This window comes from Mobula hypostoma, chromosome 4 (genome assembly GCF_963921235.1).
Source record: "Mobula hypostoma chromosome 4, sMobHyp1.1, whole genome shotgun sequence".
Lineage (NCBI taxonomy): Eukaryota > Metazoa > Chordata > Chondrichthyes > Myliobatiformes > Myliobatidae > Mobula > Mobula hypostoma.
In genome coordinates, this window is record NC_086100.1 from 155,154,088 (window position 1) to 155,180,230 (window position 26,143).

The 26,143-nt window shown below is 41.0% G+C and overlaps 1 protein-coding gene across 1 annotated transcript in view; it reads left to right on the forward strand.

Annotated features, from left to right (window-relative positions):
• fut10 (fucosyltransferase 10) overlaps positions 1-22,745 on the forward strand; it is a 61,213-nt gene extending 38,468 nt beyond the window's left edge. The window contains exons 4-5 of the mRNA XM_063047327.1: positions 18,909-19,744; positions 21,320-22,745. Of these exons, the coding sequence (XP_062903397.1) occupies positions 18,909-19,744; positions 21,320-21,544 (1,061 nt within the window). The 3' untranslated portion in view covers positions 21,545-22,745. The remainder of the gene's footprint in view (positions 1-18,908; positions 19,745-21,319) is intronic.
• Positions 22,746-26,143: the final 3,398 nt, after the last annotated feature.

A 26,143-nucleotide genomic window follows, 5' to 3' on the forward strand; every position in this document is an offset into this window, starting at 1 on the left:
CCCAGGGTACTTAAGGAGGTGGCTCTAGAAATCGTGGATGCATTGGTAATCATTTTCCAATGTTCTATAGATTCAGGATCAGTTCCTGCGGATTGGAGGGTAGCTAATGTTATCCCACTTTTTAAGAAAGGAGGAAGAGAGAAAACAGGCAATTATAGACCAGTTAGTCTGGCGTCAGTGGTGGGAAAGATGCTGGAATCAATTATAAAAGATGAAATAGTGGCATATTTGGATAGCAGTGGCAGGGTGGGTCCGAGTCAGCATGGATTTACAAAGGGGAAATCATGCTTGACTAATCTTCTGGAATTTTTTGAAAATGTAACTATGAAAATGGACATGGGAAAGCCAGTGGATGTAGTGTACCTGGACTTTCAGAAAGCCTTTGATAAGGTCCCATATAGGAGGTTAGTGTGCAAAATTAGAGCAAATGGTATTGAGGGTAGGGTACTGACATGGATTGAAAATTTGTTGGCAGACAGGAAACAAAGAGTAGGGATTAATGGGTCGTTTTCAGAATGGCAAGCAGTGACTAGTGGGGTACCGCAAGGCTTGGTGCTGGGACCGCAGCTATTTACAATATACATTAATGATTTAGATGAAGGAATTAAAAGTAACGTTAGCAAATTTGCAAATGACACAAAGCTGGGTGGCAGTGTGAAGTGTAAGGAGGATGTTATGAGAATGCAGGGTGACTTGGACAGGCTGGGTGAGTGGGCAGATGCATGGCAGATGCAGTTTAATGTGGATAAATGTGAGATTATCCACTTTGGTGGCAAGAACAGGAAGGCAGATTACTTTCTGAATGGTGTCAAGTTAGGAAAAGGGGAAGTACAACGAGATCTGGGTGTCCTTGTTCATCAGTCACTGAAAATAAGCGTGCAGGTACTGCAGGCCGTGAAGAAAGCTAATGGCATGTTGGCCTTCATAACAAGGGGAGTTGAGTATAGGAGCAAAGAGGTCCTTCTGCAATTGTACAGGGCCCTGGTGAGACCACACCTGGAGTATTGTGTACAGTTTTGGTCTCCAAATTTGAGAAAGGACATTCTAGCTATTGAGGGAGTACAACGTAGGTTCACGAGGTTAATTCCCGGGATGGCGGGACTATCATATGTTGAAAAATTGGAGCGACTGGGGTTGTATACACTGGAATTTAGGATGAGAGGGGATCTGATTGAAACATAAAAGATTATTAAGGGATTGGACACGCTAGAGGCAGGAAACCTGTTCCCAATGTTGGGGGAGTCCAGAACCAGAGGCCACAGTCTAAGAATAAGGGGTAGACAATTTAGAACGGAGTTGCGGAAAAACTTTTTCACCCAGAGGGTTGTGGTTCTGTGGAATGCTCTGCCTCAGAAGGCAGTGGAGGCCAATTCTCTGGATTCTTTCAAGAAAGAGTTAGATAGAGCTCTTAAAGATAGCGGAATGAAGGGATATGGGGAGAAGGCAGGAAAAGGGTACTGATTGTGGATGATCAGCCATGATCACAGTGAATGGTGGTATTGGCTCGAAGGGCTGAATGGCCTACTCCTGCACCTATTGTCTATTGTCTGTTGGTTGGGGACCGCTGCAAAATGCAGCATTCATCATCAAAGATTCTCATCACCCAGGCCATGTTCTTTTCTCACTGCTGCCATGAGGCAGAAGGAACAGGTGCTTCAGGACTTGCACCACCAGATTCAAGAACAGTTACTACCCCTCACCCATCAAGCTCTTGAACAAAAGTGGAAACTGCACTCATTTGAGGATTGTGTTATATTGTTATTTCATTCTTATTATTGTTATTTATTTATATCTGCATTTGCAGTTTGCAGTTAACAGTTCTTGATGTTTACTCTTTACAGTTCTATAGATTTGCTAAGTATGCCCACAAAAAATGAATTTCAGAGTTGTATGTGGTGACGTGTATGTTCTTTGATAATAAATTTTACTTTGAACTTTGTAATATCATCACATGAGCTGAACAGCCAGTTACATTGAGGGAATTAGGAAATGTGTCTCCTTATTTTTAACAACTATTTTATCAAGAGCAAAAAAAAACAGAGGTTACGGTCAAAGTTGAAATATCAAACTTAACAGAACGACATAAAGTATGGGATTTTGAAATATTTTGAAGGAATTAAACCAGGATCAAATGGCTGAGTAATTATTGGTAAATTGGTTTACCTCATCAAGGGATAAATAGTGGAAAGGATTAGCAGTTTCAATTTTCTGGGTGTCTTAATTTCTGAAGATCTATCCTCGGTTCAACATATTGATGCAATTACAAAGAAAACACAGCAATGGCTAAATTTCATTAGGAGCTTGAGGAGATCTGGTATGACACCAAAGACTTGGAAATTTCTACAGATATCCCATGGATAGCATTCTAATTGGTTTCTTTGGAGTCTGGTATGGAGGGGCCATTGTACAGGATCAGAAAAGGCTGCAGAAAAGTGGTAAACTCAGCCAGCTCCATCAGGGACACTGGCCTCCCCAGCATTTTGAGATAGTGACACCCAGGAATTTAAAGTTACTGACCCTCTGATCCTATGATGATTACTGGCTCATGGACCTCTGGTTTACCTCTCCTGAAATCTACAATCAGGTCCTTGGACTTATCGACATTGAGTGAAAGGTTGTTGTTGTTATACCACTCAGCCAAATTTTCATTCTCCCCTCTGTATGCTGATTCACAACAGTGGTGTCATCAGTGAACTTATATGTGGTGCTGGAGCTGCCCATGAGCCTAGTGGCTTGTGCTTTCAGGCTGTTGCATATATCTTGCACCTGGTGGGTGGAATCTTTGATTATGTTGGCTGATTTACTGAGGCAGCAAGAAATATAGACAGCCTGTGGATGAAAGGCTAGTTTTCATGATATGCTGAGCTTTGTCCACAAATCTACAGTTTAATGTGGTCATCCCTTTTATAAACTTAGCCACAATTAATTCTGCATGATTAAAAAAGAATGATTCAATATGTTTTGAAAAATTTTGCATCTTTGAGAACCAGAGGCATGGACTGTCATTGGAAATTCAGCTGCTGTTGGATTTCTATGTTAGCTGTCTGTATTCCTGCAGACTCCAGTGATGGATGAGGAAACTATAGCATAATGACAGTGATTACTGAAGGTTCTTCTGTGGCTACAACGCTAAACCCATAATTCCAAAGTTCTGGACATAATCACACATACACTGGTGGCCACTTTATTAGGTGCATCTGTACACCTGCTTGTTAATGCAAATATCTAATCAGCCGATCATGTGGCAGCAATAAAAACAATCAGACATTGTCAAGGTGTTCAGTTGTTGTTCAGACCAAACATCAGAATGGGGAAGAAATGTGATCTAAGTAACTTTTAATTATGCCATGATTGATGGTGCCTGACAGGGTGGTTTGAGTATCTCAAAAACTGCTGATCTCCTGGGATTTTCATGCACGATAGTTCGAGAGTTTACAGAGTCTGGTGTGATAAACAAGAATAAAACATCTAGTGAGTGGCTGGTCTGTGGGTGAAAATATCTTGCTAATGAGAGAGGTCAGAGGAGAATGGCTGTACTGGTTCAAGGTGACAGGGAGGCAGCAGTAATTCAATTAACCACACGTTACAACAGTACTGTGCAGAAGAGCATCTCTGAATGCACAAAACATTGAACCTTGCAATGGATGGGGTACAGCAGCAGAAGGCCACGAACATACAGGAATACACTCAGCGTTCATTTCATTAGGTAATTCAAGTACCTAATAAGGCCACCGAGTGTATTTCAACATTTCATGGTACCCTTTTTGGGAATATAGAGAATATGCCTGAGGGTCTTGAATTTAGGAAAATGGAGAGTCATTAGTGGAGGGAAAAGGGAGGGAGGGTGTCATTGAGGATGGTGAGATGATTGAAGTTCTGTACATCAGGTGATTTCCAGTTGGAGGAGCTAGTTGGGACTCTATCTGTTCTTAATTGTCGCTGATGGGGGCCACCACAATCCTCTGGTCTGTGTATCTGAAACACATAGAATTCCCGCTTCTGTACTCTGTGAATTAGTATTCAATCAACAAACTTCCTCTCCAAGCTAATCTTTTGTCCTTAATTTTTTTTCTTGACAGTTCTATTATTAATGAAGTAATTAAATTATTCCAACAACAATTTGTTTCTTCATGCAGACCTAAAATGATACGCACCTTTGACCAGCTTCAGTGAATTGCTCAATTGTGTGGTTTGAACTGCTTTAATAGATTTTTGGTCAAGATGAAAGAGCCTAACCTAGTTGTTAAACAATTGGTGCTAAGTTCCGTTCTGGGATTGTAGAAGGGATTTTGTCAAGATTGTGGGAGTGATACTTTGGGGCTCTGTTCAGTATAGGGGAATCCTGTTGCAAGTCATAGTGTATAACAGTATGACAGAATTCTGGATATTACCTCAAATATTATCAGCAAAGTGATATTCTGCAGGAAGTGATTCATCTTGGCTCACTGAAGCCTTTCCTTGTCTATGAGGCATAACTCAGAAATGTGATAGATTCTCCCCACTTGTCTGGTTAAGTGCAGTTCCCAATGAATATTCAAGAAAACTGTCAACCATCCAGAAAGCACCAACTAGTTTGACACCCATAGATTTTGCCTCCTTCATTAGAGATGCAACATAGCTACAATGACCATCATTTGCAAGGTGATCTGCAGCCTCTTCAAAGTTCCTGTAACAAGTTTTATGGAGATCCAAGTAAAGTTTAAACCAGACAGCAGAGAGAACTTCTGTAATCATTTGCAGAGATATACATATGATATCCGTAAATACATAAATAACAGCTTGTGTTTACAGTTCAGTGATGGGGTTAATATTTGGAGTGAGTGGGTGGGGGCTAACTAGCTCAGGGCCTTTAATGACTTTTCGGTCAGCTGCAATCATCGTGAGCACTTGCCTGTGGAAGAGACAGCACACGGTTTAGAAAAAGCTCAGGGCCTTCTAAGGATGCAATCATAATGATCTGTCAGGCACTAGGCAAAGGCCAATAAAAAGAAGCAAGGTGTAAGTATAGTGGCCATTGTGTGAGTGGACCAGTGTTAAAGAGGTCATGCTTTGTCTCAGCAGGCTTAGGTGGAGGCTGTAAGTTAGTTTCAAATGTTTTTTTCTCTTTCCTTGTCTATTAGTACACAGCTAGTGCAGTGAAAATGGATCCAGGGTTAGTGGTATGTTCTTTCTGTGAGATGTTGGAACTCCTGAGAGACCTACAGTCTCCCTGATAACTAAATCTGCACAAATTGCATTGAGATGCAGCCCTTTAGAGACAGTGTTAAGGAACTGGAGCTGCAGCTGGATGACTTTCGGCTCATACGGGTGAATGAGGTGCTAATAGATAGGATTTACAGGGAGGTAGTCACCCCTGTGTTGCAGGAGGCAGTTACCTGGGTAACGATCAGGAGAGGGAAAGGGAATAGGCAGTCAGTGCAGAGTACCCTTGTGGCTGTTCCCCTCAATAATAAGTATACCACTTTGAATACTGTTGTGGTGGATGATCTACTTAGTGGAAGCTGCAGCGACTGTCTCTCTGGCACAGAGTGCAGCTCTGTGGCTCGGAAGGGAAGGGGTGGAGTGCAGTATGGAGAAGGGATTCCATAGTTAAAGAAGCAGACAGGAGATTCTGTGGATGTGAAAGAGACATACGGATGTTATGTTGCCTTCCAGATCCCAGAGTCGGATGTCTCAGACTGAGTCCATAGCATTTTAAAGAGGGGAGGATGAACAGTTAGAAAGCTTGGTACATATTGATACCAACAACATAGGTCAGAAAAAGAATGAAGTCCTGAAGAGAGAATATAGGGAGTTAGGTAGAAAGTGGAAAAGCAAGACTTCCAGGGTAGTAATCTCTGGATTACTGCCTTTGCCATATGCCAGTAAGGGTAAGAATGCAATGATTTGGCAGACGAATATATGGTTTAAGATTGAGTGCAGGTGGAAGAATTACAGATTTCTGGATCACTGGGGTCTCTTCTGGGGAATATATGACCTGTACAAAAAGGAGTGAAGTTTTAGGTTAACAAGGGAGATCAATATCCTTGTTAGTGCTGTGGGGAGGGTTTAACCTATATTGGCATGGGTTGGAAACTGGAGTGAGAGGGCTGAGGATGGGGCGGTTAGCATTCAACTAGATGCAGCATTTAGTGAGACTGAGGAAGGACAGGCAGATAATAAGGCAAAATTGCAGTCGGTGGGATGAGTTGAAGTGTGACATGGACGCAGAATTGAAAAGGGTGATGAAACTAGAATGGAGGTGTTATACTTAAATGTACATTAACCCTTTCTTTCCTGGAATCTTTCTTGTGAACCTTCTCTGGATTCCCTCCAATGCCAGCACTTATTTTCTTAGATAAGAGGCTCAAAACCACTCACAGCACTTCAAATGCAGTCTGGCCAATGCTTTGGAGAGCCTCATCATTGCTTTTATATTGGAGTCCTCTCAAAGTGAGTGCTAACATTGCATCTGCCTTCCACAAAGCCATCAACTTCATTCAGATCATTGATATAAAATGTGAAAAGAAACAAAACACCACTAGTCATTGGTAGGCAACCAGAGAAGGCACCATTTATTTTCACCCTTTACCTCCTGCCAGTTAGCCAATCTTTTATCCATGCTAGTATCTTCCCTGTAAGACCATGGCTCTTTAACTTGTTAAGCAGCCTCACGCGTGGCAACTTGGCAAAGGCCTTCTGAAAATCCAAGTAACGAACATTCACTGACTCTCCTTTGTCGATCTTGCCTGTTATCTCCTCAAATAATTCCAACCGATTTGTCTGGCAAGATCTCTCCTGACGGAAACCATGCTGACTTTGACCTATTTTATCATGAGCCTCCAAGTACCATGATACCTCATCTTTAATAATGGACTCCAACATTTTCCCAGCCACTGAAGTCAACCTAATTGGCCTACAATATTTTTTCTTTTGCCTGCCTTCCTTCTTAAAGAGTGGAGTGACACCTGCAACTTTCCAGTCCTCCGGTACCATTCCCGTATCCAATGATTCTTGAAACATCACTACTAATGCCCCTATAATCCTTTCAGCTACTCAGAAGCCTGTGCTATAGTCCATCTGGTCCAAGTAATTCATCTAACTTCAAACCTTTCAGATTCCCAAGCATCTTCTGCTTAGTATTAGAATCTATATTCACTGCTGCCTTCTGACACTTGAAGTTCTGGCAGACAGTTAGTATCTTCCACAGTGATGACTGATGCAAAATACTTATTAAAGTTGTCCGCCATTTCTTTATCCCCCATTACTTCCTCTCCAGCATAATTTTCCAGCGATCTGATATCTTGTCTCTCTTTAACTCTATATGCAGTATCTGAAACAACTTATTATTCTGTTATATTATTGACTTCATATTTCATCTTTTCTCTCTTTATGGCTTTTTAGTTCCCTTCTGTTGGTTTTAAAATGCATCCCAATCCTCTAAGTTCTTATTAAATTTTGCTGTATTATATGCTTTCTCTTTTTCTTTTATGCTGTCTTTCACTTCACTTGTCAACTACGGTTCCTTCATTCTCCCTTTAGAATACTTTTTCATTTTCAGGATGTGTTTTTCTTGTGACTTCTGAATTTCCCACAGAAACACCAGCCATTGCTGTTTGGCCCTATCCCTGCTAGTGACCCCTTCCAATCAACTTTGGCAGATCCTCTCGCATACCCCTGTAGTTCCTGGTGCTCCTTTGTAACGCTGATTAATCTGATTTTAGCTTCTCCTTTTTAAACTGCAGGGTGAGTATTATGATCACTGTCATTTACCTTAAGCTCCTTAATCAAATCTGGGTCATTACCTAACAGCCTATCCAGAATTGCCATTCCCCTAGTGGGCTCAACCAATTGCTCTAAAGAGCAATCTCATAGGCATTTTACAAATTCTCTCTCTTGGGAACGAGCAACAACCTGACTTTCCCAATCTATCTGCATATTGAAATCCCCCCATGACTACAGCAACATTGCCTTTTTCATGGGTCTTTTCTGTCTCCTATTGTAATTTGCAGCCCATGTCATCGCTACTGTTCAGAGACCTATATATAACTTCCATCAGGGTCTTTTTACCCTTGCAATTTCTTAACTCTACCCATAAGGATTCGATATCTTCCAATCCTATGCCAGCTCCATTTAAGGATTTGATTTCATTATTTACCAACAGAGCCACCCGTCCCCCTCTGCCTACCTGCCTGCCATTTTGATGTATTTCAGTAGATATTAAGCTCCCAACTATGATCGTCTTGCAGCCACAATTCAGTGACGCTCATAACATCATACATGCCAATTTGTTTCTCTGCTAAAAGTTTATCTACCTTCTTCCATGTACTGCATCCATTCAAATATAACACCTTCACTCTTTTATTTGTCAACCTTTTCGATTTTTGCCTCCATGTTACACTACAACTGATCCCATTGACTGCAATTTTGCCCTATCATCTTCCTGTACTTTCTCACAGTCTCACTACACACTGCGTCTAGCTGTACACCAACTGTACCATCCTCAGTCATATCACTCTGGTTCCTGTCCCTCTGCCAAATTAGTTTAAATCCTCCCTAACAGCTCTAGCAAACCTGCCAGCAAGGATATTGGTCTCCCTCCGGTTCAGGTGTAACCTGTCTTTTTTTGTACAAGTCATATCTTCCCTAGAAGAGATCTGAATGATCCAGAAATTTGAAACCATGTCCTCTGGACCAATTCTTCAGCCACAAATTCACCTGCCAAATGATCTTAACCTCAGTGGTACGTGGCACAGGCAGCAATCCAGAGATTACCACCCTGGAGGTCCTGCTCTTCAGCTTTCTCCCTACCTCTTGGGAACCAGCAACAACCTGACTTTCCCAATCTACCTGCATATGGAAATCCCCCATGACTATAGTGATATTGGCTTTTTCATAGGTCTTTTCCATCTCCAGTTTAGATTTGTAGCCCACGTTCAGAGACCTGTATTTCTCACCCCTGGTTTCTGCTTTCTGTGCATGCGAATGCATGCAGAAGAGGATACTGGGGTACTGGAAATGGGTGTTAGAACATGATGAGAACAATTTCATTGTGCAGAGATCCAACAGAGGTCCAAGGAGAGTGGAGAGACAACTTTGGTATAATTTCAATGATTGAACTACAATGATAGAACAACGATTGATGCCTATTTACAATTCTGCTGCTATATTAAGTTGAATTTGCAGTTAAATCCATATCTTTCCTGTTTCACCTGAACAAAAGATAATCTGTGTTATTATTTATGTGGAGTATCATTTCTTTTATTGTTTGAGTGGTGTTGCTCAGAGTGAAGAGTTTTATCTTTGAGCATTTGGAAAATTTGGAGCATTTTTACCCCTTTGCATCTCCTGTCCATTTACACTAATTGAGTTGATCACAACTGTAAGCTACTGAGTGGGAGGTAACACTGCAAAGATTGCGCAATTTGTTTGGCCTGTAGAGGGAGATGTTCAGCTTCTTATCCACTTAAGCAAACTCATAATAAAGGTACAATTAATTCTGCTTGGTGGCAGTTCTGTGTGGTTTCACTGTCAATCTTTTAGGTAGGTGGGCAGAGCAGGGAACCTATACTATAGTGTGTGCTTCTATCATTGGCTTTAGATACATTTTGGAATGCCAAGTGAAATGAGCTATATTCAATGTATATTTGGATTTCATCTATCTATTAGTCTGGGTGGATGGGAACAAAAGCTCCTCTTCCATTGCCAGTATTTTTTGTATCTACTTTGTTGAATTCTCTGAATAGAACTATGGAGGATTGGTACAGGACCTTATAATTCTAAAACGTGAACCATTGTGCTCTAACCAATAACCACATTCTTCTTGGCAAGTGTCCAAGGCTGCAGGTCTGTTTACAGTGGAGCAGATTTACAATTTATAGTTGCAATGGGAAAGACCTCACTGGGCGAGTGTTAGGGGATGGTTTCTGGAAAAAGGGTTCAGTCCAGATGTTGTAATCGGTTTGGTGGTTGCTGACAATTTTTCTCTTCATTGCAGAACACATGGAGTAACACCCTTTGGGTGTGTTAAGCACATGAGGACAATTCTACAACATACAACATCTCGGGCTTCACACGCTACAGAATTCAGTAGACTCACAGAATGAAAGGAGGCCATTTGGCCTGTGTGTCTTCCCTGTGAAAGAGGAATCCAACTACCTCCTTTTTCCCTTACAGAATACTACAGTTGAATCTGCCACCCCAGTACTCTAGGAGAGACCAGAACTACTTGCATTGTAAAGGATTTTCCTCATGCAATTTTCAGTTCTTTAGCCTATCACCATTATTAAGTAGCCCATGACTCTTGGTTCCTCTACCATGAGAACAGTTTTACTCTGCTTATCATCTTCATGACACCTCTATTAGAGATTCTCCTCACCTCCTCTATTCCCACTAAGGATGTTCCCTTACTCCAAGGAAGGGCTTGCACATTCTGTGTGCCTTCTTTTGCACGAGTTGCTAATTGTTTTATTATTATCACATGTACTGAGGTACAGTAAGAGGCTTTTGTTTGCAGATCATTCCATATATAAGTACAAAAGAAAAAAAACACGGAGTGTAAACAGTTACAGAAAAAGTGCAGTGCAGGTACACAAATGTAAGGCTATAGCTAGCTAGACTGAAAGATCCAGACTTTTTTAAGATATAAGACATCTTTTAACAGCAGGATAGCTGATGTCCTTATGCCTGGTAGTAGATGTTCTCAAACTTTTGTACCTTCTGCCTGATGAGAGGAGGAGAAAAGAGAATAACTAGGGTGGGAGAAGTGGTTGATTATGTTGACTATTTTGAGAGCGTGGGAAGTGTAGACAGAATCAATGGAGACATGGCTGTATCTTGCGATGGACCAGACTGTATTCACAACTCTCTGGACTTTCTTTGCAATCTTGCTCACAGCGGTTGCCATTCTTATCTGAGATACATCCAGATAGGATGCTGACTATGGGGCATCTCTTAAAATTGGTGAGGGTCATGAGGGTTATGTCAGGTTTGGTGGGATTGATGGGAACATTACTGTCTCCAAGTCCTTTGCCATCATCACTCAGAAGTAAATTGTTTGGGTCTTAGTCCTGGGGCACTCTACCGAATAGCAGTATGGGAGCACCTTTGCCAGAAGGACTGTGGTGGTTGACGGTGATATTTCACCACCAGCATCTGAGGGCAATTAGCAATGAGCAATAGTTGCTCACCCTACCAGTTTGCTTGTAAATGAATAGAACAGCCCCATTTGGCTCTCAGGAAATAATGGGTGGCATTGTATTCAGTCCTCAAAGACAAAACCCTGGAACATTCTTTACCAAAATTGGATCTTTTTCTGTTGCATCGCTGAGAATTGTGGTTGCTGATGCATCCTGAATAAATTGTATCACCAGGAACTAATTATATATAAATTAGTGGGTGTTTAGATTGAACACAACTGTCCTGCAGGTAGATTTTGTAGATGTAGGTTTTGTAGAGCCTGTAACCCATCAGCTGCTTTCTGAGTTCAGGTCCATGATCCTCTGTAGGCAGGAGGTTGTTAACCTGAGCGCAGTGCACGCTGAACAAAGTACACACTGGCCACTGCTCAAATGCATTCAAAACTGTGGTGTATGCTCCAAAATAAAAATTGTTAACACTTACCTTGAAGAAATTCTGAGCTTATGATACAGAATGGGCAGCAGCTGTCAAGCTTGCTAACATTGTCAGAAAGGGTAGAGAGGAGGGAGGAAGGACACCTACCTGAGAAGCAAAATACCAGAGTCTGCTTTTAGGAAGAGATTTCCAAATTCATGGCTGGTCAGTAAATTAGCTGATTTATGTCTTAAGTGTGAAAGTTAATGCAAGAACATTGAGCATTAGTCTGGTTAAGGCGCAATTGTAACTGTGAATGATTTAGCATACATCAGAGAAATTGCTCAGTTAATTAAGCTAGTTACCTTTGACATTGTGAATAATTATAAGTGTGATTAAATATCCTGCTGAATTCCCCAGCCCCCTTTCCTTAGGGATTTGTCACTTCTGCACATCTATGAATTAAGCAAGCCTCATTTTTCTCCTCATTATGCAGCTGGTTCAGGCAGTAAGACAGGCACTTTCTCTTAAGTTGGCCTTCCATTGTAGCCTCCTGAAAACGGCTGCCTCTCGAGATTTCAACTGCCTTGAAAGCCTCCTCAGTCATTATCAGAAAAGCTTCTGTCTAACCTTATACTTATTACTAACAACTGTGCAAACAAGACTCTGCAGATAATCCTTTAGTTGTGCTTTTTGCCTTTGTTTGCCTGTGAAATGTGAAGCATACAACATTGAAGTTATGTTTGCAAAGGCATTGTCACACTGAACAAAGAACAAGGTTGATTCAGCTGCTTACAACTTGAAGTGCACGTTTTTATTATTTATTCCTTCATGGGTAGAAGGCTTTGCCAGCTAGTCCAGCAGTTATTGCCCATATCCTTCCAAAAGAAAAATCCCCACAATTTATCATGAAACCATAAAATGTTAAAAATTTAAAGCATATCAGGGAGCATTTGTGGAAAAAGAATAGTAGTTACTCTTCCAGGTCAAAGGTGTTTACAGAGCGCATTTATTTTAAGTTGCAGAGAAGGTGGGATAAGGATGAAGAGCACAATGGGAATGGCTCTGATTGCGTAAGGCTAGAGCTGCTTTGGAGATGAACTGTTGATGCAGCTGGTTGATAGATTGATGAAAAACTTATAAAAGGTGTGAGATGCAGATCAGAGTTCTAGGAAATGCCAAGCAGAACAGATATTATCAATGGAAAGAGTTAATATTATAGATAGATAACCTACAGCAGAGTTGGCCAGCAGTGATACAAAAAAAGTTAGTTACCTGGAAGTATTGAATTTGACATCGAGTCCACAAGGAGTATGAGGTGCTAGTTCATCAAAGTTAAATTATATTTAACTACTCACGTCGAGGGTGAGCTGCAGCAGAGTATTCGAGGCTAATAGTTTTCTTGCCTCTGTATCTCTGCCCTTATGTCATAATTAGTGGGTTTAGTGTTAAGAATTAGAAGTGCTTAAACAGTTGGCTGTGTTTTTTTTTGCATTGAGAGTGATGAATGGGTAGAGGGAGAGCTGGTGTCTTTAGGAGCCTGCCTTCTATGGAAATAACGACCTTCATTATTTTGTCCAAAGCCTATTTGAATCTTGGGGATAGATACTCTAAAATGATTGAATTGTAACTGAAAAATGGAAGAAAAAAGAGAATTAATAGGCATGTCACTGGCATAGCATTGGAGTCGACTGGTGTCTTGTTTCTTAAGAGTTGGATATAGATTTTATGCCACTAATATCAGATAGGGATTTTGAAGGATGACCGTAGCTGAGGGATTTTGTGGTAGTTCCTATCTCCCACCCTGTCCAAGCAAAATAATTGTATCTCTTAGCCAGAAAATCCCATTGCATGTTGTGAGTGTGTACTGGCACTGATATGGAAGATTTTCAGCTAATCAATGTCACCTCCGGTTCATTGTCGTTCCTCCTGGAACTGAACTTGCTTTGGTGGTGAACTGTTCCTCATTTCCCAGCACTGTAGCACATTCGGTCTTCTTAAAAATAGAGCAGAGCCAGATATTAGAAAAAAGCTTAAATGTCAACTGTGTTTTAAGTTATTGCTATTTTTAAACTTTTGTTAATATTGTTTATTTTAAAACCCTACCATTAAGAAGTAAATCTCCAAAATTGCTATTAGTGGAAAAAGTGCTTAAAGAAATAAAGCAGACTTTGAAATGTTATTGCTGCTTCCTCTCTTGGCATGAAGTTGCAGTGTATTAATAGGTGTTGTGTGTGGTTTTCTTGCCTCAAAGCCAGAGGGTTAGGGATTCAAGTCCTATTCCACAGACTGGTGAATAAAACTCTAGGTTGACATGAATGGTGCAGCACTTGTGGCAGGACAAAGTGGCACTGCTTTCCACAGTTTGTACAACCTCAGGTTCAATCCTGACCTCTGGTGCTGTTTGTTTGCAGTTTATACATTCTCCTTATAACTATAGGAATTCCTCTGGGTGCTCTTGGTGTCTTCCCATATACCAAAAATGCGCTGGTTGGTAAGTTACCTTGGGCCCATTCTCAGTACACTAGCACCTGTGCAGGTGGAGGTTCTAATTAAGTTTCTAGTAAGTCTTTTTCTGTTGGTACATAGCTAGTGTACTGAGAATGGGCCCAAGGTTAATGGTATGTTCCTTGTGTGAGATGTGGGAACATTGGGAGACCTCTAGTCTCCCTGATAACTACATCTGCATGAAGACCATGTTAGGAACGGGAGCTGTAGCTGGATGACCTTCGGCTCATGGGAAAATCTGGAGGCAATAGATAGTAGCTACAGGGAGGTAGTCATCCCTAAGTTGCGGGGGCAGGTACCCGGATGACTATCAGGAAAGGGAAAGGAAATTGGCAATCATTGCAGGGTACCTTTGTGGCTGTTCCCCTCGATAATAAGTATCCACTTTGGATACTGCTGGAGTGGGGACAGCCTAACAGGGGGAAGCTACTGTGACCTGATCTCTGGCACTGAGTCTGTTTCTGCGGCTCAGAAGGGAAGGGGTGAGAAGAGGAATGCAGTAGTGATGGTGGATTCCATAACTGGAAAAGCCGACACCAGACTCTGTGGATGTGAAAGAAACACCGGGATGATATGTTATCTCCCAGGTGCCAGGGTCAGGGATGTGTCAGATTGGGTCCACAGCATTCTAAAGGGGGACGGTGAACAGCTGGAAGTAATGGTACATATTGGTACCAATGAGATTGGTAGGAAAAGGGAGGAGGTTCTGAAGAGAGAGTACAGGGAGTTAGGCAGAAAGCTGAAAAGCAGGATTCCTAGGGAAGTAATCTCTGGATTGCTGCCTGTGCCAAGCACCATTGAGGATAAGAATAGGAAGGTCTGAAAGTAGATAAGTCGCCTGGACTGGACGGGCTACGTCCCAGGGTTCTGAACAAGGTAGCTGAAGAGATTGTGGAGGCATTAGTAATGATCTTTCAACAGTCATTAGATTCTGGAATGGTTCCAGAGGATTGGAAAATTGCAAATGTCATTCCACTCTTAAAGAAAAAAAAGGCAGAAGAAAGGAAATTATAGGTGAGTTAACCTGACTTAAGTGATTGGAAGGGTGTTCGAGTCTATTATTAAGAATGAGGTTTTAGGGTACTTGGAGGCACATGACAAAATTGGCCAAAGTCAACATGGTTTTCTAAAGGGGAAATCATGCCTGAAAAATCCGGAATTCTTTTAGAAAATAACAGGCTGGATACTCAAAGGAGAGTCAGTGGATTTTGTTTACTTGGATATTCAGAAGGCCTTAGACAAAGTGCCACACGTGAGACTGCTTAGCAAGATAAAGTGCCCATGGTATTACAGGGAAGATTGCAGCATGGATAGAAGATTGGCTGACTAGCAGAGACAAGGAGTGGGAATAAAGGGGTCTTTTCTTCTCAGCTGCCAGTGACTAGTGATGTGCTGCAGGTGTCTGTGTTGGAACTGCTTCTTTTTACATTATATGTCAATGATTTGGATGAAGGAATTGATGGCTTTGTGGTCAAGTTTGTGGATGATAGATGAAGGGGCAAGTAATGTTGAGGAAGCAGGGCATCTGCAGATGGACTTAAACAGATTGCGAGAACGGGCAAAGAAGTGGCAATTGGAATATACTGCAGCGAAGTGCGTGGTGATGCACTTTGTTAGAAGGAATAAAGGTGTGGACTATTTTCTAAATGGGGAGAAAATTCAAAACTCAGGTGCAAGGGGATTTGGGAGTCCTCATGCAGGATTCCTAAAGATTAACTTGCGAGTTGAATCAGTGATAAGAAAGGTAAATGCAACATTAGCATTCATTTCAAGGGAACTAGAATAAAAAAGGAAGGATATAATGCTGAGGCTTTCTAAGGCATTGGTCAGACTGTGCTTGCAGTATTGGGAGCAGTTTTGGGCCCCTTATCTAAGAGAGGATGTGCTAGCATTGGATTGGGTCCTGAGGAGGTTCTTGAGAATGATCTTAGTAATGAACGGGTTAACGTATGAGGAGCATTTGATGGCTCTGTGTCTGTTATTGCTGGAAGAATGAGGGGGAAATCGCATGGAAGTGTATTGAATATTGAAAGACCTAGATAGAGTGGATATATTAAGGATGTTTCCTGTAGTGGGGGAATTTAGGACCAAAGGATACAGCCTCAGAATTGAGAGACGTCCATTTAGAACAGAGAGGAGGAAAATTTTCTTTAGCCAGTGGGTGGTGAATCGGGAATTCATTGCCACAGGTAGCTGTGCAGGCCAAGTTATTGGGTATATTTAAGGCAGAGATTGATAGGTTCTTGATCAATCAGTGTGTCAAAGGTTACAGGGAGAAGGCAGGAGAATGAGTTGAGAGGGATAATAAACCAACCATAATGGAATAGGGGAACAGAATCGATGGGCCGAATGTCCTTATTCTGCGCTTGCGTCTTATCTTAAGGGTCTTAATGCAGGGAATAGGTGACATTGAGTATTATGGGCAGTGGAACATAAATCCTTGAGCCAGTCCTCATTAGGAGAATGGAGTTGGAGAGGGTCAGTAGCTTTCTGTAAATATGTGCAAGAAAATGAATCTTAAGGTAGTATATGGTAACATATATGCACTTTGATACTAAATTTACTTCGAACTTAAAATTGTACTAAAGGTATAACACTAAGTCTGTGGACGTGGGTACAGAATTTATAACTCCCTATCTGTCGAGTTAACCTGGCTGAATCCTAATCCATTATACAGATATTGGATTTTTGTCTTGTCTGTGAATATTAAAATCTGGTTAGTGGATTTTATGATTGCCCTCTTGTATGTTTGATGCTGAATTACAAATGCAGGAGGAAGTGGGGTGTACTAACTTTTAAAATTTATGACTTGTGGAAGATGCAGGTTGCTTGTTCAGTGACTGTGCTAAAGAGAGGTTTTCATAAACAAAATGAAGGTTGAGCTGATCTGGTGTTTCTTCCTTCAGGAGGGAAGGATGGGAGGAGGTGGGAGGGAAGAGGCAAATAACAGTGTTTATATTAATACACAAGGGAGGAGTGAGGGCCCAGAGCCAGAGGAAATTTGTGCAGAGTAGCAGTGTATGTTCCCAGTACATGACTTACTTCCCAGTCTGTCCATTTATATGTTGTATATGTTTATAGGCTCACCCAAAACCAAATGACACACTCCACATCCTCTGTGCATGTATTAAATCCCACCCAGAACTGAACATATTCTGCATGCTTGGACATCTATCGATAGTCCTACCCATCACCCGACAGATAATTCTAATGCCAGCGCTCCATTTTAATGATCTCCACTGCCCTGTTTCACCAATTTCCAGGTTTTTGTTTTCAAATAAATAGATGAGGCTTGCTGATAATAGTTGGTATCTGATTCTAAACCCATGACTGCCAGTCATTGAAGCTATCTTAATTCTTAATGCATATACTGCATCATGAAGGAAGGGTATTGCAGTGTGCATAAAGCATAGGCTTGTGAGTAGAAAGCGTTTTTTGCATTTACATGGATAGAAAAAGTTTAGGGCGAAATGGGTCAAACACAAACAAATAAAACTATGTTCGATAGACATCTGATCAGCATGGACCATTTGGGCTGAAGGCTTGTTTCCAACTCTATGACTCCTGATGTATGGATTCATTGTGTGTATCTTCTCAGACTTGGTAGCGGTATCTTGTCATTTGTTGCCGTGGAGCAATTGATGGTAGGCTTCTGTCTGTCTGTGAGGACATTGGACATTAGCGAATCAGCTGAGGTTTTAAAACAATCTGATGGCATTCTGGTCATTCAAACTGGTACCTTGACACTATCTCCGAATGATTTTAAAACAGAATTCAAATTGTCATTGTGGGATTTAGAACATAAAATATAGTTCAGGTGCTTGATTACCTGTCTGATATCAGAACCGCTGGGAAGACAGGTTATCAACAACCCATAAAACTTTTGAACAGTTGACCAACAGCTTCAGAATGATAGGCTGCTCTAAGAGACAGTGCTTTACTGTGGTTGAGACTTGAAATAACAGAATTGTTATTACAGAGATGTAAAACACTGAAGGTGCTGAACCTGGACCAACAAGTAATCTGCTGGAGCAATTCAGTGGATTGAGCAGGATCTGTGAGGAGCAATGGGGGAGAGAAAATGTCAACACATTGGGATAAAATCCCGTATCAGAACTGATGCAGGCTTTTGTCCCAAAGCTTCAACAATTCCTTCCTCCCTACACAGATGCTGCTCAACTCTGATTTCCGACTGCAGGTTATTTGTTGAATTCTCATTACATTGAATTTGAGTTATTTTTTGTTAGTAATCATAAATTGATCAGTTAATAGAAGTTAATATTTCTAAATAAAGTTAAAACTTCTCTGCAATCCACTTGTAAAACAAATGCTCTAAAGTTATTCCATTGCGGATGTGAAGCACTGTTTGCTGTTGTTCTTGGTCAATGTAACCAGACACTAATTCAGGTGAATGCTGTTTACAGAATCTAAATGTACCATTTCTGTCCAGAGTTAGTAACTCCTTATTCCCAGTCAGTGCAGAGTCCACTGGATGAAGAGCCACACTGATATTTAATGTGTCCCAATAGTGTAATGGTTAGCATAACACTATTACAGCACTAGCAACCTGGGTTCAATCTTACTGCTGTGTGTAAGAACTTCGTACATTCTCCCTCTGATCACATGGGTTTCCTCTGGGAGCTGTGGTTTCCTTCCACATTCCAAAGTCGTATGGGTTAGTAGGTTAATTGATCACATAAGTGTAACTGTGTGGCGCAGGTTCTTGGTTAGAAAAGCTTGTTCCTGTGCTCTATCTTTAAATTTTTAAAAATCTAATTGAATTTGCATATGTGGCTAAATTAAGTGTGTTAAGTTTACTGGCAACATTTGATGTGTTACTCTTTATTCCTCTTCTCCTATTTGAATAGGCACAGACTTTCAGATTGATAGTTTACCGCTGCCTCGGAAGCCCCAGCATGAATGGGCCTTGTTCCACGAAGAATCTCCTAAGAATAATTACAAGCTTTTCCACGAACCCACTGTCACATTATTTAATTACACCTCCACATTCAGCCGCAACTCTCATTTGCCACTGACAACCCAGTATCTGGAGAGTATTGAAGAGTTGAAGTCACGTAAATATATGCTCCCTCTGTCTGAGAAGAATCGTTTGAGGGAGCACCTGGCCCCATTGGTGTATGTCCAGTCTGATTGCGACCCTCCATCAGACCGAGACAGTTACATACGAGAATTGATGAAATATATCCAGATAGACTCTTACGGTGAATGTCTACATAACAAAGACCTTCCAACTGGCCTGAAGGATCCAACAGCCATGGATGACGATGCATTCTACTGGATTCTTGCTCAGTACAAATTCATTCTTGCTTTTGAGAATGCTGTTTGTGATGATTACATTACTGAGAAACTGTGGAGACCATTTAAGTTAGGTGCAGTTCCAATTTACTTTGGTTCCCCAAGTGTAGCAGATTGGTTGCCCAGCAATAAAAGTGCAATACTTGTGGGAAGCTTCACACACCCCAAGGAACTAGCTGACTATATTATACAACTGGATGGTGATGATCAGAGCTACGAGGTCTTCCTCGAGTGGAAGCAGAAAGACTTAATCTCCAATGAGAAGCTGCTAACTGCCATGAAAGAACGCAAATGGGGAGTTCAAGATGTTTCCCAGGACAACTACATCGATGCCTTTGAGTGTATGGTGTGCAGTGCAGTGTGGGAAAACCTTAGAAGAAAGCAAAAGGTATGCTGTGGGATAAGGTCTCTCACTCATTGACATTGTCTGAGAGGAAAGGAAAAGGGAGTAGAAAATTTTCTTGAATGCCTTACTATTATTGTACATTCTTAATTTGATGTTTTTGACAGTTAGAAATGTGGATAGAAATCTTTTTAGGAATGTGGATAGAAGTCTACATGGAGTGGTGTTCTGCAGGGATCTGTTCTGGGATCCTTGCTCTTTGTGCTTTTATAAATGGCTTAGACAAGTAAGTGGAAGAGTGGGTTAGTAAGTCTGCAGATGACACAAAGGTTGGTGTTGTGGACGGTGTAGTAGGTTGTAAAAGGGCATTGGTAGTGTGCAGAACTGGGCTGAGAAGTGGCAGATGGAGTTCAATCCTGAGAATTATGAAGTGATATTCTTTGGAAGGTCAGTCTTGATGGCAGAGTACAAGATTAGTGGTAGGATTCTTCACAGTGTGGAGGAACAGAGGGATCTTGTTGTCCACATACATAGGTCCCTCAGAGTTGCTGCACAACTTGATAGGATGGTTAAGAAAGCATACAGTGTATTGGCCTTTATTCATTGGGGGATTGAGTTCAAGAACCATGAGGTAATGTTGCATTTCTATAAAACTCTTGTTAGACGCCTCTTGGAATATTGTGTTCAATTCTGGTCACCTCATGATAGGAAGGATGTGGAAGCTTTAGAGAAGATGCAGAGGAGATTTACCAGGATGCTGCTGCACTAGAGAGCATGTGTTATTAGAAATGTTAAGTGAGTCTTGACTTTTCTCTGGAGTGGAGGACGATGAGAGGTGACTTGATAAAGGTGTACAAGATGATAAGAGGCACAGATTGAATGGACAGCTAGAGACTTTTTCCCAGGGTGCCAATGGCTAATATGAGAGGGTGTTATTTTAAGATGATTGTAGGAAAGTTTGGGGGGGCAGGTGTCAGAGATAGTTTTTTTACACAGAGTAGTAAGTGCATGGAACGCCCTGTTGGAGACACTCAGATAAGCAAATGAATGGAACAAAAATGGAAGGATATGTGGGAGGGAAGAATTAGATTGATCTTGGAGTAGGTTAATAGCTTGGTACAACATTGTGGGGCAAAGGCCCTGTTCTGTGCTGTACTGTTCTACGTTCTTTGTTCTAAATTCAAAGCTTTGTGGTTTAGCAGTTTTTAAATGAGACTGACTTCTAGGCAGCATCAGAGGCTAGGAAAAAGTGGAGTGGATAAACAAATCCTTCATCTGTCCATTTGACAACACCAACAACTCAGCCGTAAGATTCCTACTGCTTATGAAAAGACCAGTGCAGATTATTTCAAAGCTATCACAAATCCCCTTGGGATCTTCTGAAATTATCAGGTTTTAGAAGTCTCAAGTGATCCGTCATTTCAATAGGAGCCAGAATCATACCAAAGTGGGACGTGCAGAAAACATATTGCTGAATGATACTTTCATTGAAGCTTGATTTGTGTGTGTCTGATGTGGCTTGAGCTTTCCACACATGTTGGAAACTTGACTGAGACTCTAATTTTGTTCCATTCGTCCCAGCTGACCTTTTCTCCCCCTCCTGATTTCTGTTAATCACAGGGTTTATCACCAATTGAATGGCGGGGACAAGCCAACCACCTCAGCTGTCCAAGGCCAAAGGCTTTTCCTTTCTCACCACCCTCAAACGGGGGGACACTAGTCCGAGATTTGTGGATGCCAAGCTTTGACCAATCAAAACGAGAAGCTGCAGCACTGAGGCACCTAGTGGAACTGAACCGAAACTTCACAGTGGAAACCTTCTGGAGGATGGTGTTTAGTGACTAATGACACTGAGATTAATATTTATTCTCAAAAATCACCTATTCTTCAGATTCTTTTGAGGACTGCATAAATCTAGAATAAGTGCATTCAGTGATAACAATATCTGCACAGATTTCATATGAAATCCAACAAATAATTACTAGAGGCCATATTGTGGCTAGGTGATTATTTAGTTCAAAGTGATTTATCGGTTAGCTTCAGTCGAAATCATCTTGAAAGTAGTAGTGTTTTCTTTTGCACTGGAGATTTCCTCAATAAGAACTTTGGCACATTCCATGGGCTTTGGAAGGATGTCAATGCGAGATAAGTGTTCTGAGTATGCCCTGTTATTTTTCTGCAAGGGTTAACCCTCTGAAATGACTAGAACTTTCCATCACCAGAATAAAAGTGATAGGAGTCTCAGAAACCTTAATTGTCAGTGCAATTAACCCACACTGTCTTGGTGAGGTTGCAGTAACAAGAACTAAATAGAAAGTCTAAATGGATTGCACACAGTTGCATATCAAGCAATACTTTTCATAAAAGCACAATTTCGACTTGAATTCACCAGCAAGTAAATGACAAAATATGAACTATGCAACAGAGACTCAAGAGTTCTCCCCTCCCTCACATTAGCTGGTGAAACTCATATTTGTGCCTTTGTATATCTATAGATTTAACAATTCCAGAGCTTTCATGATTTGAGCTTATGTGAACTTCAGCTCCTGGTGATTTTTTTTAGATTTTGCTATTTGGAATTGCACCCATTAGCTTTGTGGTCACTGGACTGTCTCGATTCCTAGAACTGTGACATCAGAACAAAATACTACTGGGTGTAGACAAGAATGTGAAATTGAAGTTACCATTAGATCTGCTGTGATCTCATTGAATGGGAATGAGGGGTCTAGAGGCTGAGTGGTCTACTCCTGCTCCTACTTTTTACATTATTAAAAGTTTCATCTTCATTTTTCAATTCATCAGTGGACTTTAATTACTCCTCATAACCTACAGTCCTTCCCAGACTCTTATTCTTCACCAGCACTGAACTCATCTGGAGCACCTAATTTTCCTCTCACCACCAGTGACATCTGAGGCCTTAAGTTCTTGAACTCACTACATGAGCCCTTCCACCTTTTGATACCTTCCTTCTCTTGTTCATATAGTTATATTGAAAATTGCTTCAATAAAATGCTTAGGAGTGAAACTAGAAAATGCCAAAGACTCCCAGCAGATCACGCATCATGTGTGGAAAGAGAAACCGATATGAAGTTTCAGATTAAAGACCTTTCATTAGACCCTTCTGATAAAGGGTCTTTCTGCTTGATATGTTATTCCACAGATGCTGCCTGACCTGATGAGTGTTCTTAGCATTATGTTTTTAATATGGATTTGTAGCATTATCTTTTTTTTTATTTTTCAAACACCTAGGGGTGTTTTACAATGTTAAAGGTCCTGTTTCATTGTTGTGGTTCTGTGTCAGATGAAGACATTCTTGAATTTATTGCCCTTGTGTTACAGGAGCTTGAGTTTATTTGCAGTTTAAAACAGACTGTTGGAAGATCTCAGGTAGCATTTGTGGAGGGAAATGGACAGTCAATATTTGGGCTCAATATCCTCCTCCCTGTTTGAAAATCGGTTGATTGAAATGACCTTGGGCTAGTGATGCAGTGCTTGGTTCTGATAGAATTGTTATTCTTTGAATAGATTTGCAATATATATGAGGATGGAATGCAAACATCTTTGGTCTCTCTCTGCTGTCACTGAATATGATTGGAAAATGCAGTGGAGATGATCCAGTGTAACTGGGTGTTTAACTGCATTGGGAATGGAATCCTATGTACTGAATATTGAAAAGCCTGTTTAGAGTAAACATGGAGAGGTTGTTTCCAGGAGTGGGAGGGTGTAGCACCAGAGAGTACAGCCTCAGAATATCCCTTTAGAAAAGAGGTGAAGAGGAATTTATTTAGCCAGAGGTTGGTGAATCTGTGGAATTCATTGCATCAGGTGGCTGTGGAGGCCAAGTCATTGGGTATATTTGAAGTGGAGGTTGATAGGTTTTTGATTAGTAAGGGTATCAAAGGTTATGGAAAGAATGCAGGAGAATGCAGAATTTTTTGTGTGGGACAATAAATCAGCCATGATTGAATAGCAGAGCAGACGTAACAGGTAGAATGTTCTACAATTCTGCCCCTATGTCTTATGATCTAATGACATTTGGAATGTTTGTATAAACCATCCTTTCAGGGTTGACTGATTTCAGAATTAATTTAATTAACACTTTATTGGATTAACCATAGGGCCTGATTCTCTTGGGCTGGAAAGTTTGCTCTTAATGGAATCAGAAGGCAAATGCATTGTTCAAGTTCATTGTCACAGGCATACATACCCGGGATATAAATGCCATGTAAATTAGATTTTTGCAGCAGCAGCACAGTACATTTCAAATATAGCAAACATAAGTTAATATAAATTATACATAACCTACACAACACAATAAACAAAATTAACATAACACTAGTGCAAGCTGAGAGAGAAGAAAAGAAATACAGTCAGTAATTTGAAATATATACATAGTATGGTTTCTGCATTCCATAGTTCAGTGATATATCTGGAGTTGAAATAGGATTGAGGGGGCGTGATAGCGGACAGTACTCCTAAAGTATAGCCTTTGACAGCCAGCACAGCAAAGAGCAGGACTCTGCCAGAAGTAAAAGCTGTCATTAATTTTTAATAGTTTCTGAGTGCCTCTTTCTTGCAGAATTAAAATCGAACTAAAATGTAAAGTCAGCAATATATAAATAATTAGAAACATACAACAGAAATAATTTTTAGAGAGTAATTTATTTCCAATCATTTGCCCAGCAATTGAAATCACTGGGGTCTCAGTTACTGCTGGGGAATCCCAGCAAGATCGCTCCATTGTTGAACTAGCATATGGATTCTAGCTGAAGATTGAACTAAAGGATTTAGCATTCAAACCTGTCACCTGGACTTAATGTTTAGCAGTACATGCAAGGAAGTTGGGGTCTTAGGCCTCTTTTGATGATCATATGCCTAAAGTTTGCCAGTAGTGGTTGTTTGTCTCAAGATAGTCTGCCATACACCCCATTTTTGAACAGCAGGGGTTAAATATAACCAGACTGCATGAGTGAATCTAACGATTTATAATTAGCACAGAATGTGACGATATCAATTCTGCATACTACATAAGTGCAGTGAGAGACACATGTAATTTACTCAGCCACTATTGTGTGTAAGTGACAACATGAACAGCCATGTCTCCTTTTCAACACTGCCTGTCATTTTCGTTGTCATTGTCTCTGCTCATACTCCAGCCATTATATTGCAGGCTGTTATCCTCTATTGCCATGCTTTAACCCACACATTCTCAACGGGGGCCATATGGCACCCTTGGGGGCCCTGGCAAATTTGAAGGGGGCCACCGACTGAAAACTGTGAGAAGGGGAGCCCCAAGGGTTTATGGGGGCCCCGGTAACTGAACCGATGAAATACCCAAGCAGCAACCTTCATTGGAGTCAATAGTTCCCTTCTATTTATAATGTCTTTCCAACACACCGTTTGAATTTGGCGCACCTGGTAAATTCATTGCTGAAGCTCCTCCCACACAGCCTCACTTCAGAGTCAGTCGCGAATCAGACTGCACCGGGTCAACGTATTCAATCAAGGCTTCTCACATCCATTATTGCCATACTTCATTCTCTGAAGATCAGCGTGTCTAGCTAAGCTTTTTTTAGCCTCGTAACTTTAAAGTATATGTTTTTGGATATATTATACGTTAAGGTAGGTTGTGAAAAGTGTTTATTACTGCATATGAAGTCACCGAAAAAAAAATCCCTGGCTCCGGGTGACAGCATTTTTTGTCAGTAATGTATCTGTATTTCGCGCACTTATTATTTTCAGAAATAATTCTACCCATGAGTTCCTTGGCGGAAAAAAAGTGTCGGCAGTATTCAGTGGAATACTTATCGTATGGTTTCATTGCATCTCCGCAAAATCTTTGCCCATGTGTTTGTACTGTATGACCACATTGTCAAATGAGAGCATGAGGCCAAGCAAATTGAAAAAACATTTGGATACCTTGCATCCAGAGAAGAAGGATAAACACTTAGATTTCTTCAAAAACCTTTGACAGAAGGCCAACGTTGAAACAAATGCTTACTCAAGCATCACAGAAATTAGAGAAGGGTCTTGTTGCATCATACAAAATTAGTAAACTGCTAAAACTGGAAATGCTTACAACATTGGTGAGTCACTTATCCTGCCTTCAGTGTCCATAATAATATCTGATGTCATGAATTTGAGTGTCAAAGAAACAATTCAGACAATTCCTTTGAGTAATTCTCCTGTTGCCAGAAGAATCGATGAGATGGCACGGGACATTGAAGAGAGATTGGTCAGTTCATTACAATCCAAGAAATTCTCTTTACAATTAGACAAAGCTACTTAACAAGATAACGAGCAACACACATCAAAGTTGCTGGTGAATGCAGCAGGCCAGGCAGCATCTCTAGGAAGAGGTACAGTCGACGTTTCAGGCGGAGACCCTTCATCAGGACTGACTGAAGGGGATCAGCCTGAAACGTCGACTGTACCTCTTCCTAG